The sequence below is a fragment of the Schistocerca cancellata genome, chromosome 1 (assembly GCF_023864275.1).
Source record: "Schistocerca cancellata isolate TAMUIC-IGC-003103 chromosome 1, iqSchCanc2.1, whole genome shotgun sequence".
NCBI classification, from domain to species: Eukaryota; Metazoa; Arthropoda; class Insecta; order Orthoptera; family Acrididae; genus Schistocerca; species Schistocerca cancellata.
The window spans coordinates 985,764,922-985,785,162 of NC_064626.1; the positions used below are offsets into that span (position 1 = coordinate 985,764,922).

The 20,241-nt window shown below is 38.6% G+C and overlaps 1 protein-coding gene across 1 annotated transcript in view; it reads right to left on the reverse strand.

The window, feature by feature from the left end:
• Window positions 1-20,241, reverse strand: part of LOC126088524 (sulfhydryl oxidase 1-like) — a 67,141-nt gene that overhangs the window by 18,588 nt on the left and 28,312 nt on the right. The window contains exon 2 of the mRNA XM_049906686.1: window positions 17,728-17,980. Coding sequence (XP_049762643.1) covers window positions 17,728-17,980 — 253 coding nt within the window. The remainder of the gene's footprint in view (window positions 1-17,727; window positions 17,981-20,241) is intronic.

Here is a 20,241-nt window from a genome sequence, read left to right on the forward strand (position 1 = left end):
GTACTCTTACAGTTTTATGGACAGCCCTGTAGGATTCATGATGTCAGTTCCCTCCAGCACTACTTAGACATTAGCTGAGTAAAAATCACGTCATATTGCGGCACTTCTGTGTGCTCATGTGGGCCCTACACAATATTAGACAGGTGTATCAGTTTCTTTGGCTCTTCAACGTATATTTCTTTCGGTTTTTGTGGTATTGTTGGCTGAGATTTGCATGGCCATGAAATTTACACTTACCTTCATGTATTGTGACTTTGTGAGGTGGCATATTTGCATGTAGCATGCTGGAAATTGGCACACACAATTCCTAGGTAAAGTCTCCCTAAGTGAAGTGGATAATAATCATTTTCTCCTTTTTCCTGGGTTAATAAATTATTACTTATGTGAAAGTATGTGAGAATAGACAGTATCCTGTCACAGCTCATTATGTTTGGATAAGAACTGTATGATCAAACAGAATTACGAGGGTAGTGTTCTCGCATATGAGATACACACACATGCAAGAACCATAATCGTCAGAACTTTTTTATTTCAGTGAGGATAACGCTCTTCTGATCTGATAGCATAGCAATAAAAGAAATGGAATGAATGTTTTATAACTTCCTTATTCTCTGATGAACATGCAGTTTAGTTTGCATTTTCAGGTTTTTCAAAACAGAAACAACATAGGTACAAAAACTTGAGAAGTGCACTCTTCTCATCTAAGCTTATATTAAACTACCCAAATTGTCCTGAAAATATAGTAGCACTATATCTAAAACAGGTTAAGTAATCAGTGAAGTAGGAGTGTGGCAGAAACTGGGCAGGTGTATGGGGAATACAATAGGACACAACTCACTGAAAGTATGCTGCTGTCTACAGAGGTAAAAGAAATCTTTTTCAGTGGATGATATGACTCTGCAACAAAAATGGTATGAGACATAGAGTAGCCAATTTTTAAAGGTAACAAAACACAAACAACATTACTGAGTGGAAATGTACTAAATATGTCAGGAGGTTGATATGTTTGTTTTGAAATAAGCAATTATATGAAGAGCACAAGAGCTGAAATTAACTGTTTAAGAATCTAAGTAATATGCTTCTTCCAGTTCAAGTTTTCATCAATATATACCCCCAAACATTTGCAGCATTCTACTCTACTCTATTTACTGACTCCTGTTCACTTTCTACATCAATTATTGGTATGACTCTGCTTATTGTACAAAACTGAATGTAGTGTTTTTTTTCTTTTCCAAACTTTAGGGAGAATCCATTCAGAGAATGACTTAATAATTCTTTGGAAAATATTATTTACCATCTCTTCTATTGCTTTCTCTCACTGAGGTTCACTGCAAGACTAGTACCATCTGCAAAAGGTACCAATTTTGCTCACTGAATGTTACATGGAATGCAGTCCCAAAAGTGCTCCTTCAGTACATTGAACACTCTCCTACTTCAATGGGGACAAGCTCCGTCTTGCATGAACCACATACTGTCGAAATCAGGGTCCCTTTGGATAATGGGGATGAAATCATCTTCCAAAAACTTCACACAGCATTTGGTGGTCACTGTGCTATCGAGGAATATCGTACCAATTATTCTCTGACTGTACACCATACACTATACAGTCACACGTTGAGGGGGAAGAGACTTCTCAATCATGAAATGTGGATTCTCAGTCCTACAAATGTGGCAGTTTTGCTTATTGACAAACCCATCCACATGAAAGTGGGCTTCATTGCTATACAAAACCATTCAGCACATACTAATTCCCATCATGCCCAGTGGACAACTGTGCAGTTTGAACATCTGAATGCAAGCCATCAGAAGTTATGATGATTTTATTTCATATAATAAATAGCTGTCAACTTGTATGAGGAATATGAGTGGACCCAAAATAGCCCTGTGGGACTCCTTTGTGATCTATCCCCAGACACTAAAATTTTCTACCTTTCTGACATTGTCTGAATTATTCAGCACAACCTTCTGTATTTTGTTCATTAAGTATGATACAAACCAGCTGTGCATAAAGCCATCAATTCCATAAAATGTGAGATTGTCTAAGAGAGTAACTTGATCTACACAGTCAAAAGCCTTGGAAATGTCACAAAAAATATCAGCTGATGATATATTATTATTTAAGACTTGCACTATTTGAAGATCACATGTATAAATAGCATTCTCAGTTGAGCAACCCTCCTGGAATCCAATCTGTGATAAGCTAAGTAAATTGTTTCCACTTACGTGATGCAACTACACTTGAGTACATTACTTTTTCAAATATTTTGGAAAAAGATGGCAGTAAGAAAATTGGACAATAGTTGTTAATTATTTGGTTTGTCTTGTCAACTTTCTTATGAATTGGTTTAACAAACGCATATTGTAGCCTGTTTGGAAAAATTCCCTGTGCCAGTGGTGCATTACACTAATTAATTATTAAGCTGGAACAACTTTTCAGAATTCTGTTTGAAATTCCATCAACCTCACATGAGCTTTTGTTTTTTAGAATTTTATAACTGTGTTAATTTCAGTGAAGAATGTTGGTGCTACTTCTAGTTGCTTAAGTTTTGTGGAATGAAATTTTTAATATATTCTCTTACTTCTTCAACTGAAACATATAATCCTATTTTTCATGCTACATTTAGAAAGTGGTTGTTAGAAGTACTTGCAACTTGTGAATTATCAGCCCACTACATTGTTGTTTAGCTTAACGGCTATCTTGCACAATGACTGGCTGTCCTGTCTCCTGTTTGGCAATGTCCCGTATAATTTTAATCTTAGTTCCTGTATCATTTATTTATGTTAGGACATGCATACTCCTTGATACTTCAGTGACTTTCCTGAAAATACCACAATATTTTTTGTAGTACAAAGTAATATTGGCTCTTGACTTACTCTGGCCTTTATATAAATTTCCCTCTTCCTCTTACATTTAATTTTAATACCCTTACTTACCCATGGCCTTATTTTTTTAAAAATGTATCTTCTGGATAACTCTTTGAACCTGCCCCAGCGTTGTAAGATCCCTTACCATTTATTTCCATAATTATGCATCATGATCAGATAGTCCATTAGCAACTGGGTACATATTAATAGTTTCAGCCTCAGCAGTGTCTATAAAAATGTTATCAATCAGTGTTCTACTACTTTGCTGCACACGAGTAGTAAAATTAAGTGCTGAAATTAGATTGACACACAAACTAGTAATTGTTTCTTTTTGTCTGGCAGGCAGTTCAATAATGCATCTACATTTCCCACAAACAGCTGAAAGTTTCCTGGAGGGTTATCTGCAGGCTGTCAGAGAAGTATTCTGCAGGAACAACTCACAAGCACATGCTTCTAGGTTCTCATCAGCACAAAACTATTTGTTTCAATATTTTTGACTTTATGTCCAACTGTTACACATGTTGAATTCTGTTGTTTTCCTACATAGTCACCACAATTTGTTATGAACTTTTGACAAACAAAAGTAGATGAGGGTACCTGTTGCCTTACAGCTTTGACAAATGAAAATCTGGAAAATGTTTGCCACATAGTCTCTTCATACGGCAGAAGATATGAAAGTCTGAAAGTGCTAAATTAGGTCTGTTTGGTGGTGTGGCTCAACAGGCAAGCAAACTTTGGCAATGAGTTCCAGAGTCGCAAAACTGTTGCGCAGCTTAATACGAGGGTGGCCTGAAGATTAATCCCTCCACCTTCGTAATTCTTCAACAGTTGGCAGCATTGGTAAGCGGCAGGTACTGGCTTGTTACATAGCCTCTTCTCTACAGCTCCAGCTGGCAGGAGGCCTTAGCATTGAACGGCTGTGTTGTTACAGTGTAAAGTATGGAACCCTGCGCAGGCAGCCTGTCAATGCGATTTAAGCAGCCTGAAGTCATTGAATTCTTGACAGCAGAAGGAGTCACCCCAAAGGAGATTCATCAGAGAATGAAAGCAGTTTATGGTGATTGTGTTGATGTGAGTACTGTGTGTCATTGGGCGAGTAAATTTGAAGATGTTGAGGTGGGAACATCTGACCTGTGTAACAAACAAAGGGTTGGACGTCCTGTGACAGCAGCCACCAAGTTTCACAAGCAAAATGTTGACAGATTGATTCAGGATGATCGTCATACCACTCAGAGAAAATGGCTCACAAGGGTCAGAAAGGAAAAGGGACATGTTATCCTGCAGCACGACACTGCCAGACCACACACTTCACGTGCCAACACAGCAGAACTTCAGAGACTGAATCTCACCACCATACGGCATCTTCCGCACAGTCCAGATTTAGCACTGCCTGACTTCCACCTTTTCATAATAATGAAAGACAATCTGAGGGGAGATCATTATGCTACTGATGAACAATGTTGAGAGAACTGTGAGACTGTGGTTGTGGAAACAGAGTGTCAACTTCTTCTGTGACTGCTTCAGAAAACTTGTTCATCGTTGGCAGAAATATATCCAATTGGATGGTGATTATGTGGAAAAATGAATGTTGGTAATTAAAGATCACATTCTAAGGTTTATTTCTGCATTTGATTCATTAAAATATTCCCACCCAAACCAAATTAACGAAGGTGGAGGCATTACTTTTCATTCAACCCTCGTATTACCATGTTGCAAACGGAAGTTTGTCTTCTTCTCTGGCCTGACTCTGTGAATTTTATCTTTCCATGTAGTTAGTGTCATATTGTAACTTTCTGGACTGACAGTTGCTTTAGGCTCCATGGCCTCCAAAAGAGAGACACACTGCCTATTCCAAAAGAGAGTGCACATCACTTTGACAGCAGATGGGTATGTCCTGAAATACGTCTTTGAATAGTGACACAATGTTTCCTCTTTGGTGATGATGGCATTCAGAAAACTGTCATTTTCAACTCTGTACTGGTCCAGCATCTCCTGAAAAATTTGTATCAATTTTTTTTTTTTTGGGTCTTTTGTAATTATCAGCTCTACCATCTCACACACTATATGCAATAACGAAGGTTGTAACATCTTGCCTAAGGCAAGAGAACTGATATTCAATTCAGCTGTGCACACAATTCCTTGGTCACAATCCATCAATCATCACATATGAGTTGACTCATACGCTATTCATTATGAGGCATGGATCCCTGGCAGAGTCGACCAAGCATGGCATGTCATCCTTATCCTTTTCATCATTACTGAAACACAGTACCCACAGCTTCACATGTACTGTATCATCTCTATACACCTTAAGCAGGTGCCAGTGCTTTTACCTGGTGCAATTTCAGTGGCAGTGAGGAATAAATGAAGATATCTGTTTTATATGCACCTCAATGTCTAACACTATTTTGGAAATCTGCCCTAATGCAGCTGCTGTCATAAGAAAACAAAACCAACAGGACATTAGCAGGAAGATTCAAAAATTAGTACATCAACATAATCTGACTCCATCATTTGAAGTCAATATAAAAAGTAGGAGGTATCAGTTTTGGAATGACCAACATTGTATTTAATGTGGCCATTACAATGACAAAAAACATCATGGTATTGCTCAGAGCAAATAATCTACATGGAAATGTTAACTAGAAAGGAGACTTTTGTTCTGGTTTTCATCTATTTTCAATTTAGTGATGTAGTCTTCATCTACATCTACATCCATACTCCGCAAGCCACCTGGCGTTGTGTGGCAGAGGGTACCTTGAGTACCTCTATCGGTTCACCCTTCTATTCCAGACTCGTATTGTTCATAGAAAGAAAGATTGTCTGTATGGCTCTGTGTGGGCTCTAATTTCTCTGATCTTATCCTCATGGTCTCATCGTGAGATATACATAAGAGGGAGCAATATACCGCTTGACTCCTCGGTGAAGGTATGTTCTCGAAAATTCAACAAAATCCCATACCGAGCTACTGAGCGTCTCTCTTGCAGAGTCTTCCACTGGAGACTATCTATCATCTCCGTAATGCTTTCGTGATTATTAAATGATGCTGTAATGAAGTGCGCTGCTCTCAATTGGATCTTCTCTATCTCTTCTATCAACCCTATCTGGTATGGACCCCACACCGGTGAGCAGTATTCAAGCAGCGGGCAAACAAGTGTACTGTAACATACTTGCTTTGTTTTCGGACTGTACTTCCTATGAGTAAATGAGTCAATGAGTAAAAAGGGAAATCTGTGTTGTGGCATAGTCATCTGATTACTGACCCTCAAAGGCAACAACAAAAGCCAGCATTAAACTCAAACTAGATGTAATGGATACACTATGTAATCCACCAGCTTATGAAGGGAGAGTCAGAGAAACCTCAAACATCCGCTCTAGTAAATATGGCAGCAGCATGCATTGTGAAAGATGTAAGGTTGAGTGTGGAATAATACTAAGTGACCACATATGCCATTGGAAGGGGAACCTAAGAACACCACAGAAAATGTGCATGCAATGACAACATTATGGCTAGCTGCGAAGAACTGAGATGAGTGTTTCATCCTCTGGGAATCTGGCTGGCTGATTACGTAGATTTTCAAGCACAAGAACTGTCAGTAATTAAACATGCAACAATGGAAACACGCATATCTTTTATGTGACACCCTTATAAAGGAGTATCTTGTAACTGCAACAAGGCATTGCAGAAATTAAGATATGAAATAAGCAGAGCCAGAAAGTTCTGCCACAGCAGCATGACCCAAGAAACATACCTTCTTTGTTTTCGGACTGGCTGCACCTGGCTGCACAGAGTCAGGTATGTTAAACAATGTTTCATCACAGTTCAGCTAATTTGTACCAAATATTTATAAATTATATACACTTATCTATTAGTGAAAACATTATCAGAATCCCTACAGCAGTTCTTGAGATCAGCCTTCACATATAGACAGAAAATGATGGCAGGGGACTTTAATTTATAACATTTACAGAAGGAGAACATACATGTGTACATGGGCAGATTCTGATAATAATTTTGTGTGGCTTAGTGTCCTAGTGCAAGTCTTAATAGGACATCACTTCAGCAACTTGCGTCTCCCTAACCAGCTACACAACCAGAAAAAGGTGACCTATAGTTTAACATAGAATCCAAAATGCATTTAGTTTCTGGTGAATTGCCACATCATTGAAAGGTGACTGCTAGGTTGTGTAACAAGAGAAAAATCTGTGATTCGATGGAGATTTGATCCCATGGCCTTTTGGTTACCAAGCCCCTGCTTCACCACTAAACCACCATACTTAATTCGATTCTGCTCTGGGAAAATAAGGTCTACAGTATCACATGGAATCTGAACCAAGTTTCGCAGCATCTGGCAAATGTCCACATCACTAAGAATTAAATGCTAGGTTAAATGACATTGAATGATCCATGATCTCATCAGAATTTGATCCCATGACCTTTCAGTTTTTGGGCACATGCTAGACTACCTGGCCAAACTCGGATTCTGCTCAAGCTTTGCTGCTGTCTACCACTAGATGGCAATGCCATTGTTTTCACAGTAGTGGTGGACTTTAATTCATCATAGTTCAGCCAAATGAATTGCATACACTAATCTGAATCCCTTTACCCTATAAACACATCACTAATCTTCCTTGTGAATCCATATATCTATTAGACAAAACCAGATCAAAATCTTTACAGTAGTTCTTTAGATTAGTAGTCCACAAATACAAACGGAAGCAAGAAGGGAATGAAATAATGCAGATGATACTGTGTTAAAGTGTGATGCAGATTGTACTATGTTAAACTGTAATGCAGATGACGTTCCTGTGTATGGATCTAGTAATGTAAAGGCATGTAGATTGACTTGATTAAGTTGAGGAAGCACTATCTAAAACTGGAAACAACAGTTCAGGATCATATGAAGTCAGTATATAAATGATCACAGCACTTTGAGAGATTGGTCAACAATGACTGTACAAAGTCCTAAACATAATTAGGAAATAAGAAATGCAGTACCTAACAAATGGAAGCAAGGAGTCATCATTCCATTATTTTACGAGAGCGATAGAAATAAGAGCACAAACTGCTGAGGTGTAACTATTATCCCGTGGATTAAATATCTAAGTCCATCCCTAAGAATAAAACAAGAAAAGCCATTAATCTATACATGAGAAAGAGAAATGTAGTTTTAAGCCTCAAAGACTACTAACTACTGGCCTCATTTTTGCCACAGGATAGTGTGCAAGAATCGCTGGGAAAAAAATAAAAAACATAACTGGTTTTCTGGAAATGAAGAAAGCCCATAACCACCTACCATGCAGACATATTGGGAACAGCTGATGAATAAGAAAGTTGCTGTTATCATTAAGTGATTAAGACGATTATATGATGAAACCAAAAGTCTGGTACAGCTCCAGAGAGGAAGGTCACGTTCATTTGAAAATATGAGTGGTGCCTAACAAGGAGGTTGTCTTTTGCCGCTTCTCTTCATTATCACAGCAGAGTCGTTATCATATTCGTTCAGCAAGGAGACAAACAGCACATGTCAAAAATGATGTTTAATTGATTCTGAAATTTCCTGGTCCATGGGATGAATCAGGGCCATCACACTGGGAGGAAGAAAGAGTGCTTGCATACCATCAGACTTTCCAGTCACATCAGATTGGTGGTTCATGGTGTGGGTTCCTGTAGTCATGTCCTAGTTCATGAACCACGGCAACGTACGAGTGGCCAAGTAAGTGGTCCTGACAGTCGGGATACCAGTTACTTTGGAATAAGGCTGGGCATCTCGGACATATTCTGAGTCGTGGTCACCTTTGTGCTCATACGGCAAAGACTACCAAATCCACCGGTTAGTCCCTCAGCCGTTAGGGGTAAAACCCAATGGGACTCGGGGCAAGTAAGGCTAGCAACCTGCTTCCATGGTACTTTAAATATGATGCTGGCAATAATCAGAGCAAAATGCCTCGGACCTTTGGAGGTGACGGAGTCCCACCTCTAACTGACAAACCAGGGACTCCTAAGATACGACTTGGCAAACAAATGGTAATGAGATGGGGAGCTATTAATATCAATGGGGGCTACTCTGGGAAGAAGTTAGAGATGGCAGAGGCTGCAAGTGTGATGGGGCTGGACGTTTTAGCTGTTAGTGACATTCGGGTAAGGGGTGACAAAGAAGAGGAAGTGGGAGAATACAAGGTCTACCTGTCAGGAGTCAAAGCAGGAATAGCACAATGGGGTGTAGGGCTTTACATCAGGAAAGAAATGGAACCCAGCGTAGTTGCAATAAGGTATGTAAACAAACGACTGATGTGGATAGATTTGACAGTGTCTAGCAAGAAAATTAGGATTGTGTCAGTATATTCGCATTGTGAAGGGACAGATCAAGATATGATGGATAGTTTTTATGAGGCACTCAGTGATTTAGTTGTTAGAGTAAAGGACAAGGATAGTGTTCTGCTCATGGGTGATTTTAACACCAGGATTGGAAATCGAACAGAAGGGTATGAAAAGGTTATGGGTAAATTTGGAGAGGATATGGAGGCCAACGGGAACGGGAAACAACTCTTGGATTTCTGTGCCAGTATGGGCTTAGTAATCACAAACTCCTTTTTTAAACAAAAGAACATTCACCGGTATACTTGGGAAGGCAGGGGAACCAGATCCGTCATTGACTATATAATAACAGATCAGGAATTCAGGAAGGCTGTGAGGGACACATGTGTATTCAGGGGATTCTTTGATGACACTGATCATTATTTAATCTGCAGTGAAATTGGGATTGTGAGGCTGAAAGTGCAGGAGGTCAGGTCCATATGTAGGAGGATAAGAGTGGAGAAACTTCAGGATAAGGAAATCAGGCACAAGTACATAACAGCGATCTCAGAAAGGTACCAGTTACTTGAATGTAGTCAATTACAGTCATTGGAAAAGGAATGGACAAGGTACAGGGACACAGTACTAGAAGTGGCTAAAGAATGTTTTGGAACAGTAGTGTGTAAAAGTAGGATGAAGCAAACAGCTTGGTGGAATGATACAGTCAAGGCAGCCTGTAAAAGTAAAAAGAAGGCGTATCAAAAATGGCTACATACCAGAACCCAGGTAGACAGAGAAAGTTATGTTGAAGAAAGAAACAAAGCCAAACAGATAATTGCAGCATCGAAGAAGAAATCGTGGGAAGACTTTGGAAACAGGTTGGAGACTATGGGTCAAGCTGCTGGAAAACCATTCTGGAGTGTAATTAGCAGTCTTCGAAAGGGAGGTAAGAAGGAAATGACAAGTATTTTGGACAGGTCAGGAAAACTGCTGGTGAATCCTGTGGATGCCTTGGGTAGATGGAGGGAATATTTTGAAGAGTTGCTCAATGTAGGCGAAAATGCGATCAGTAATTTTTCAGATTTCGAGGTAGAATGGGATAGGAATGATGATGGAAATAGGATCACATTTGAGGAAGTGGAAAAAATGGTCAATAGATTGCAGTGCAATAAAGCGGCTGGGGTGGATGAAATTAAGTCGGAACTCATCAAATACAGTGGAATGTCAGATCTTAAATGGCTACACAGGATAATTGAAATGGCCTGGGAGTCGGGACAGGTTCCATCAGACTGGACAAAAGCAGTAATCACACCAATCTTTAAACATGGAAACAGAAAAGATTGTAACAACTACAGAGGTATCTCTTTAATCAGCGTTGTGGGTAAAATCTTCTCAGGTATTGTTGAAAGGAAAGTGCGAGTATTAGTTGAGGACCAATTGGATGAAAATCAGTGTGGGTTTAGGCCTCTTAGAGGTTGTCAGGACCAGATCTTTAGCTTACGGCAAATAATGGAGAAGTGTTATGAGTGGAACAGGGAATTGTATCTATGCTTTATAGATCTAGAAAAGGCATATGACCGGGTTCCTAGGAGGAAGTTATTGTCTGTTCTACAAGATTATGGAATAGGAGGCAAACTTTTGCAAGCAATTAAAGGTCTTTACATGGATAGTCAGGCAGCAGTTAGAGTTGACGGTAAATTGAGTTCATGGTTCAGAGTGGTTTCAGGGGTAAGACAAGGCTGCAACCTGTCTCCATTGTTGTTCATATTATTTATGGATCATATGTTGAAAACAATAGACTGGCTGGGTGAGATTAAGATATGTGAACACAAAATAAGCAGTCTTGCATATGCGGATGACTTAGTTGTGATGGGAGATTCGATTGAAAGCTTGCAAAGTAATATTTCAGAGCTAGATCAGAAATGTAAGGACTATGGTATGAAGATTAGCATCTCCAAAACGAAAGTAATGTCAGTGGGAAAGAAATATAAACGGATTGAGTGCCAAATAGGAGGAACAAAGTTAGAACAGGTGGACGGTTTCAAGTACTTAGGATGCATATTCTCACAGGATGGCAACATAGTGAAAGAACTGGAAGCGAGGTGTAGCAAAGCTAATGCAGTGAGCACTCAGCTACGATCTACTCTCTTCTGCAAGAAGGAAGTCAGTACCAAGACTAAGTTATCTGTGCACCGTTCAATCTTTCGACCAACTTTGTTGCATGGGAGCGAAAGCTGGGTGGATTCAGGTTACCTTATCAACAAGGTTGAGGTTACGGATATGAAAGTAGCTAGGATGATTGCAGGTACTAGTAGATGGGAACAATGGCAGGAGGGTGTCCACAATGAGGAAATCAAAGAAAAACTGGGAATGAACTCTATAGATGTAGCAGTCAGGGCGAACAGGCTTAGATGGTGGGGTCATGTTACACGCATGGGAGAAGCAAGGTTACCCAAGAGACTCATGGATTCAGCAGTAGAGGGTAGGAGGAGTCGGGGCAGACCGAGGAGAAGGTATCTGGATTCAGTTAAGAATGATTTTGAAGTAATAGGTATAACATCAGAAGAGGCACCAATGTTAGCACTGAATAGGGGATCATGGAGGAACTGTATAAGGGGGGCTATGCTCCAGACTGAACACTGAAAGGCATAATCAGTATTAAATGATGATGATGATGATGATGATGATGATGATGATGATGATGATGATCAGATTGGTGACCGGGAGCACCGTCAGTTATGTGTTGTAAACAATGGGGAAGTTAGGCTTTCCCAATCATTATAACCAGTAGGTTTCCAATGGCCTTGTCACAATTGTAACACCGGTTACTGTCAGGTCAGTGAAATTACGTACTCTTGGGTTTGGTTAGCACTTGGATTGGTGACCATCTGGTTCTGCCGAGTGCTGTTGGCAAGGGGTGTGCACTCTGTCCTTGTGAAGCCAATTGAGGAGCTACCTGATTGAGGAGTAGCAGCTGCAGTCACGAAAACTGACAATGGATGGAAGAGCATGTGCTGACCACATGCCCCTCCATGTCCACATTCAATGACACCTCTCGGCTGATGATGACATGGCAAACAGTCCGTAACATTGGGCCTTCCAAGGCTTGATCGGACGAAGAGTATGAGTGGTAGTTTATGACTCCCATTTGTATTATAACTCACCATGAACATTATGTGTTGTCTCTGTTGTTTGTATAGCTTACATCTTACTCTCAGCAGCTCATGTTTTTGAGGGAAGCACCTTGTAAAAGAGACCTGGTTTTATCAGCATTGTACAAGGCATCAGCAGTAAAATCTTCTTCTTCTATCATGTCTGTATATTCTTCACAAACACTTCTGCATATTTTTTGTTAGCTGAGTGACTTTCCTCAGTGACTGCCAGCTGCTGAGTGCCATATCATTTTTTAACAGTTTGACGGCCAAACCTCGCTTGTTGCAAACAAGTTACTGCTACCAAGTTTTTTATTAAATGCAAATCCTTTTTCCTTCATTATTGGGTCACTGACTGGAATTCCTGTACTGTGTTGTTGCATGAACCACATATAAACAGCTACAACCAGTTCTCATTCTCTATCTTTTGCATAACCTTCCGTTTTCCCAACTCACTCACCTTTTGGGGTATATACTGTTGATGTATAGACATGAAGCCCACACTTACCACAGTGGTACAATTTTATATGCCAACTAGCTCCGCACATGATAAAGAGATTGAAGAAATGTATTATGCGATAACAGAAATAATTCAGTTAGTAAAAGGGAACAAAAATTTAATAGTCATGGAGGATTGGAATTCGATAATAGGGAAAGGAGAGAAGGAAAATAGTAGGTGAACATAGACTGGGTGTAAGGAATGAAAGAGGAAGCCGCCTGGTAGAATTTTGTGCAGAGCCATAACTTAATCATAGCTAACACTTCGTTTAAGAATCATGAAAGAAGGCTGTACATGTGGAAGAGGCCTGGAGACACTGGAAGATTTCAGATAGATTATATAATGGTAAGACAGAGATTTAAGAACAAGGTTTTAAATTGTTAAGTAAGACATTTCCAGGGGCAGATGTGGACTCCTACCACAATTTATTGGTTATGAACAACAGATTAAAACTGAAGAAACTGCAAAAAAGTAAGAATTCAAGTAGATCGTACCTGGATAAACTGAAAGAACCAAAGGCTGTAGAGAGTTTCAGAAAGAGTATTAGGGAACGACTGACAAATACAGGGGAAAAAAATACAGCAGAAGAAGAACAGGTAGCTTTCAGAGATGAAATAGAGAAGGCAGCAGAGGATCAAGTAGGTAAAAAGACGAGGGCTAGTAGAAATCCTTGGGTAACAGAAGAAATATTGAATTTAACTAATAAAGGAGAAAATATAAAAATGCAGTAAATGAAGCACATGAAATGAAATACAAACATCTCAAAAATGAGACTGACAAGAAGTGCAAAATGGCTAAGCAGGGATGGCTAGGGGACAAGTGTATGGATGTAGAGGCATATATCACTAGGGGTAAAATAGATACAGGAAAATTAGAGAGACCTTTGGAGGAAAGAGAACCACCTGTATGAATGTCAAGAGCTCAATGGGAAACTAGTCCTAAGCAAATAAAGAAAAGCAGAAAGGTGGAAGGAGGATATAGAGGGGCTATAGAAGGGCGATGTACTTGAGGGCAATATTATGGAAATGGAAGAGCACACAGATGTAGATGAAATGGGAGATATGATACTGTGTGAAGAACTTGACAAAGCACTTAAACACATAAGTCAATAAAAGGTCCCGGGAGTCGACAACATTCCATTAGAACTACTAATAGGCTTGGGAGAGCCAACTATGACAAAATTCTACCATCTCATGAGCAAGGTGTATGAGACAGGTGAAATACCCTCACACTTCAAGAAGAATATAATAATTCCAATCCCAAAGAAAGCAGGTGTTGACAGACGAATGGAAAAACTGGTAGAAGCCGACCTCAGGAAAGATCAGTTTGGATTCCATGGAAATATTGGATTATAAAAGCAATATGACTTATCTTAGAAGATGGATTAAGAAAAGGCAAACTTACGTTTCTAGCATTTGTAAACTTAGAGAAAGCTTTTGGCAATGTTGACTGATACTCTCTTTCAAATTCTGAAGGTGGCATGGGTAAAATACTGGGACCAAAAGGCTTTTTACAATTTGTACAGAAACCAGATGACAGTCATAAGAATCAAGGGGCATGAAAGGGAAGCAGTGGTTGAGAAGGGAGTAAGACAGGGTTGTAGCCTGGGTGATGTTATTCAATCTGTATATTGAGCAAGCAATAAAGTAAACAAAAGAAACATTTGGAGTAGGAGTAGGAATTAAAATCCAGGGAAAAAAAAAAAAAAAAAACTCTGAGGTTTGCCGATGACACTGTAATTCTGTTACAGACAGCAAAGGACCTGGATGAGCTGTTGAACAGAATGTACAGTGTCTTGAAAGGAGGATATAAGAGAAATATCAAAAAAAGCAAAATGAGGATAATGGAATGCAGTTGAATTAAATCAAGTGGTGCTGGGGGAATTAGGTTAGGAAATGAGACATTTACAGTAGGTAAGTTTCGCAATTTGGGGAGCGAAATAACTGATGATGGTCGAAGTAGAGAGGATATAAAATTTAGACTGGCTATGGCAAGGAAAGCATTTCCAAAGAAGAGATATTTGTTAACATCGAGCATAGGTTCAAGTGTCTGTAAGTCTTTTCTGAAAGTATTTGTATGAAGTGTATCCATGTATGGAAGTGAAATATGGATGATAAATAGTTTAGACAAGAAGAGAATACAAGCTTTCGAAATGTTGTGCTACATAAGAATGCTGAAGATGAGAAGGGTAGATCACATAATTAATCAGGAGGTACTGAACAGAACTGGGGAGAAGAGGAATTTGTGTCACAACCTGACTAAAAGAAGGGCATGGTTGGTCGGACGCATTCTGAGGCATCAAGGGATCAAGAGTTTAGTATTGGAGAGAAGTGTGGAGGATAAAATCATAGAGGGAGACCAAGAGATGAATACACTAAGCAGATTCAGAAGGATGTAGGTTGCAGTAAGTTACTTGGAGATGAAGAAGCTTGTACAGGATAGAGTAGCACAGACAGCAGCATCAAACCAGTCTCTGGACTAAAGAGCACAATAACAACAACAACTGTTGAATATCATCACCTTCCTTTTTGATGTCATAAACAGCATTTCATCCAACACCCGCTTGAGTGACTAAAGGCTTGATGTGGGCCAGATTACTGAGATGCCGGACTACTGAGGACCAAATTAGTGAGTGTTTAGTGTACTTTGGCTTGCAACATTACCACTAATTTCTAAGCTCAAGCTTTACAAAAATGCCTACTACCTCCACTAACATATGGACCAAAATCAACAACAATTACTAAACAAAATAAGAACTGTCTCCAGGCAACAGAAAAGAAGGGCCTACATTTTTGCCAACAGGAAACAAAATTAGAGCAAGTGTAGCACTCAACAACAGCTAGAATTAGAAAACAGCATTTGGAGACCCATAACTGAAGTGGTTGTACAGTGTAAAGGGACACCCTGTTAACTTTATTCAACAGAAGTAATCGATACCAACAATATTTTCGAATCTTTTATAGGTTAATATTAACTCAGCAGTTTAACTAAAAGAATTTCATATGATTTTGTATATGATGTGGTATATTTCAGGCTAAAATGTATAAAAAGAAATTACTTTATTGCAATCAATACGTATTAACTCTGTATGTACAGTTAAAATTACTTTTCTTTTAGAAATATTTGAAATTATGAAATATCTGGCATACTTAAAATTCCTATTATTAATTATGCAATCTGATGATAACTATTAAATTTATTTCTGGATTCATTTACAAAATAATGATATAACTGGGTAAAGATTATTCTTTTGTCAAGAAAGTTTGCAAACTTTTTGTTTTGTAAACTCTTTGGAATATTGTTAGTATCACAAAATAAGTGAGTAGTGGGCATGCCTCCGGTGTGATAATCAGATGTGTTGTTATGTTTAGCAATAACAATGTAATTTGTGAGGTTATAGAAGTGAAAATTGTAAAGACATTGTGATACAGAAAAATGTTACATAATAAAAATAAAAGAGCAGACTTACTTAGACATTATAATGTCATTAAAAAAAAAGGAAAAGGAAAAGAAATTCAGCCTTAAGAACCAACCCCTAGACATGATGAAATGGAGCCAACTACAAGATAAGAAGATAAGTAAAAAAATGTTATTTGTAAATCTTACTCCTCTCATTCATTCATCCATCTTACTCCTTTCAAAGCTTATGAAACGAATCAATTATTTAGAACAGTGAAAATCTACTGGTCATGTGAGGGAGGGTAAGATTATAAGAGGTGCAGGCATTTGAAAAGGGTAGTTCCCTGCAGGTCCCCCTCGGGCTTATTATGAATAAAATGTATTAAATGAAAAACATCTCCATAGGGAAAAAAAGTTGTAGAAGTCTTATCTGCAACATCAACTGCTGCAGCAGAAAAATGATGACAATGATGAAAGAAACAATTTACACTGATGAGTCTCCTTTACACTGAATCAGTTACATAAATTAGCACATAAATGAAATAGTAAAATTTGGATTCTGATGGTTACTACATATTTCCTGAATGAATGAATCATCAATAGCAGTATTTCACAAAATGGCAGAATGCAGTAAAATACCAACAGACTCTAGCAATGACAAAAAAGGGTGAAATGAAAAAATTAAAAATTTATGTTTATGACTTTGCTCCCACTCTCATCCTCCACCAAACCTTTACGCTTGCATTGTTTGGAATGCAGCTTAAGATATAGTTTCTAACTACTAGTATTTCCTCTCTATTTTCAGTAGTATGAAGCCAGACAAGGTAGTAACCTTGAGTCCAATTATTAACCAGAAGTTCTATTTTGTGCTCACCATTCAACCAACATGGTTTTCACACCTAAGCATGTCAGAAAACGTTCCTGTTTCACCAAATCCTTGTGCTCTTCCAAGTGGATTGGTGATTTATGATTCTATCACTCTTTTTTATTAGCTACCAAAAATGACATCTTTGAGAGCAAGATCTGAAAGGGCAACCAGTTTGGTATCCTATTTGCCTGCAAATTAGTTTCCACTGCTGGAATAGCATTGTCAATTTTTATTTTTCTTAATTCTTTGTTTAGAGAGGAAAGGAAGATAAAGGTTTCATATTCTGTCAAAGGTATTGTCATGAAAGATGGAGCACAGGCCCAGAGAAGACAAGGATGAGAAGGTAGATTGATTGGGTCCTTTCCAAAGGAACTGCCCTGGCATTAGCCCTTAGTGATTTTGGGAAACCACATGAAATCTTAATTTAGACTTCTGGACAGGGATTTGGAATCTGCTCTTCCTGAACTTACCTGCACCATCTCACACTGTTCCTTCTATAGACGTTAAATGTGCATCTCGCAGTACAGTGCAGTAGAAGCTCAAAACATTTTTAGCCTACTGACATTTTTCTTTACTAATCAAAGTTTTATTGAGATCACTCAGATAAATGGTATCACGCAGAACCATGTAATGACAGTAAATTTACCTGTATGGTGTAATGTTAGGCCAATTGAAACCTCTTCCATCAGCTTGTTCCTTTTTTAGCATGTTAATAGCATTATGTACTAACTCATCTGCTGAATTTCCTTTTGCGATTTCTGTACCCATGTCACCTGCTTTAGTGTTAGCACCAAAAAACTTTACAGTTGGGTATTTCATAATTTCATATTCTCGGCATAATGGTGTGTTGTCTTCATTTGCACAATCAACAGCAGCAGAAATAAGGACATCTTTCCAACCTGCAACAGAAAATGAAAAGCTGCAGAGTTTATCGGTAATTCAAGATTAAGGCAAGAAGAAAAAGTTATAAAAAATTCTGTACACAACTCTTATCAACTTACACAGTACACTGAGCAAGCAGTAAGAAAATCAAAGAAAAGTTCAGAGAAGTGAATAAAGTTCAGGGAGAAGAAATAAATACTTTGAGGTTTGCAAAAGACTTTGTAATTCTGCTAGAGGTAGACAAGGACTTGCAAGGGCAGTTTGGCTGGAATAGACAGTGTCTTGAAAGGAAGATAAAAAATGAACAACAACAAAAGGAAAACAAGGGTAATGGGATGTAGTCGAATTAAATTAAATGATACTGAAGGAATCAGATTAGGAAATAAGAAACTGAAAGTAACAGAGGATATAAAATGTACACTGGCAATGGCAAGACAGGCGTTTCTCAAGAAGAGAAATTTGTTAACACTGAATATAAATTTTTGTGTTAGAAAGTCTTTCTTGAAGGGACTTGGGAGTAGTGTAGCCTTGTATGGAAATGAAACCTGAAGCAGTTCAGACAAGAGGGGAATAGATATTTTAGAACACTGGTGCTACAGCAAACTGCTGAAGATTAGACAGGCAGATTGCATTGCCAATGAGAATGAAATGAATAGAATTGGGGCAAAATTTGTAGAGAGACCAGGAGGTGAATACAGTAAGCAAGTTCTAATGGTTGCATATTGTAGTAGTTATTTGGAGATGAAGATGCTTCCTCAAGAGTAATGTGGAGAACTGTATCACACGTCTTCAGACTGATGGCCACAACATAAGCTTGAAACTATCCCAGCCAGAACTACCCCAGCTAAATGTGGTTCTATCCAGTATAGAATGTACATGCCTACCATGAAATTTTGTAGTATGCCTTCTTCATTGCCATAGCACTGTGACAAACAGTGCTCGAGTTTCAACAAGTCTCACAAGCACAGTGGGAATTCACAGGCTCACTATGCCAGATGTCTTTATCACCAGCTCCTTGCCCCAATGCACCTTCACAGCTGTGAGTATGCTACAATGTGAGCTTACAGATATATGTCTGAAGGCTGACATGAGTGGATCTACCCCAGTGTCTTGAGAGGGAATATGGGGCAAGTGGGGTCTACTGTCAGAGAACTGAGCAACTGGGCATTGAAACTGGACTGGATAACAGCCAGATTTTGTTGTTGAGGATAGCCTTTACTTAGTGTCATACACTCTTAACAAATCCATTTCTGATACTGTGCTAACATTTTAGTTTTAGCCACTGTGACAAGACAACCACTATTTGAAACTTGCATATTCTTGCTGCAATAGACGCTTCTGAAGTTACTACCAGTAAAACTGCACAAAAATAAACTTCATAATGACTAACTGTACTATGCTTATAGTTTTCACAGGTATTTCTACAATTCCATCTCTAATCTTAAAAGAAACAACTACTCATTTTCAACAGAAATTCAAGACGTCAACATTTTCATACAACAGAAGATTGCAATATGACAAAAATTTTATAAATTCCCCCTCCACCTTTTCATTTAACTGATTTCATTAAATCATCTAGGTTTGTCTGAAAGGAGAATTTGTGGGAACACTGACAACTGCCACCATGTATCTTTAACTTTGTTTAAGAAATGGTGTTTTTTGTGGTACTTGGTTTCAAGCTATTTACAGACATTAGGCACCAATGTTTTCATTTTTAATTCTTTTACACTTAGGACAACCGCCTTCTTTAGGAGATCAACAACTTTGCCAACTTCCTCATGTGGGGCATCCACAGTCAATTGAAGTAAAGAAGATCACTGAATAATCAGGGCAGAGTAAGTTTCCCTCTGACAACAGGCTCCCAATTGGGGGGGGGGGGGGGGGGCGAGGAGGTGGTTTTTTCAATGACAACTGTCTTTCCAATCTTCTACAGTTTTGAAATTGGCATTTTACCATTCACCAAACTGAAACTAGCCACCACAAAATGCTCTTAATTTGTTTTTCCTACCTGCTGAACCCCCTATAACATTTGTTTGTTTGTTAGTTCATAAGATAGTAAGGTATTCAGTCAATCATTTCAACTATTCTTTTATCGAAATGATGTGGAATGAACAGTTTACAGGACATGTATACATGATCAATATTAACATAAATGAACATATTATTTTTAGTCCTAATACTCAGTAGTGATTTTCTAACAGGCTACAAGTTTCTAAATCAAAAATCATCCATGGACTACAAAGAAAAGTCCAAGATAAATGATTTTACGCTAGATTTA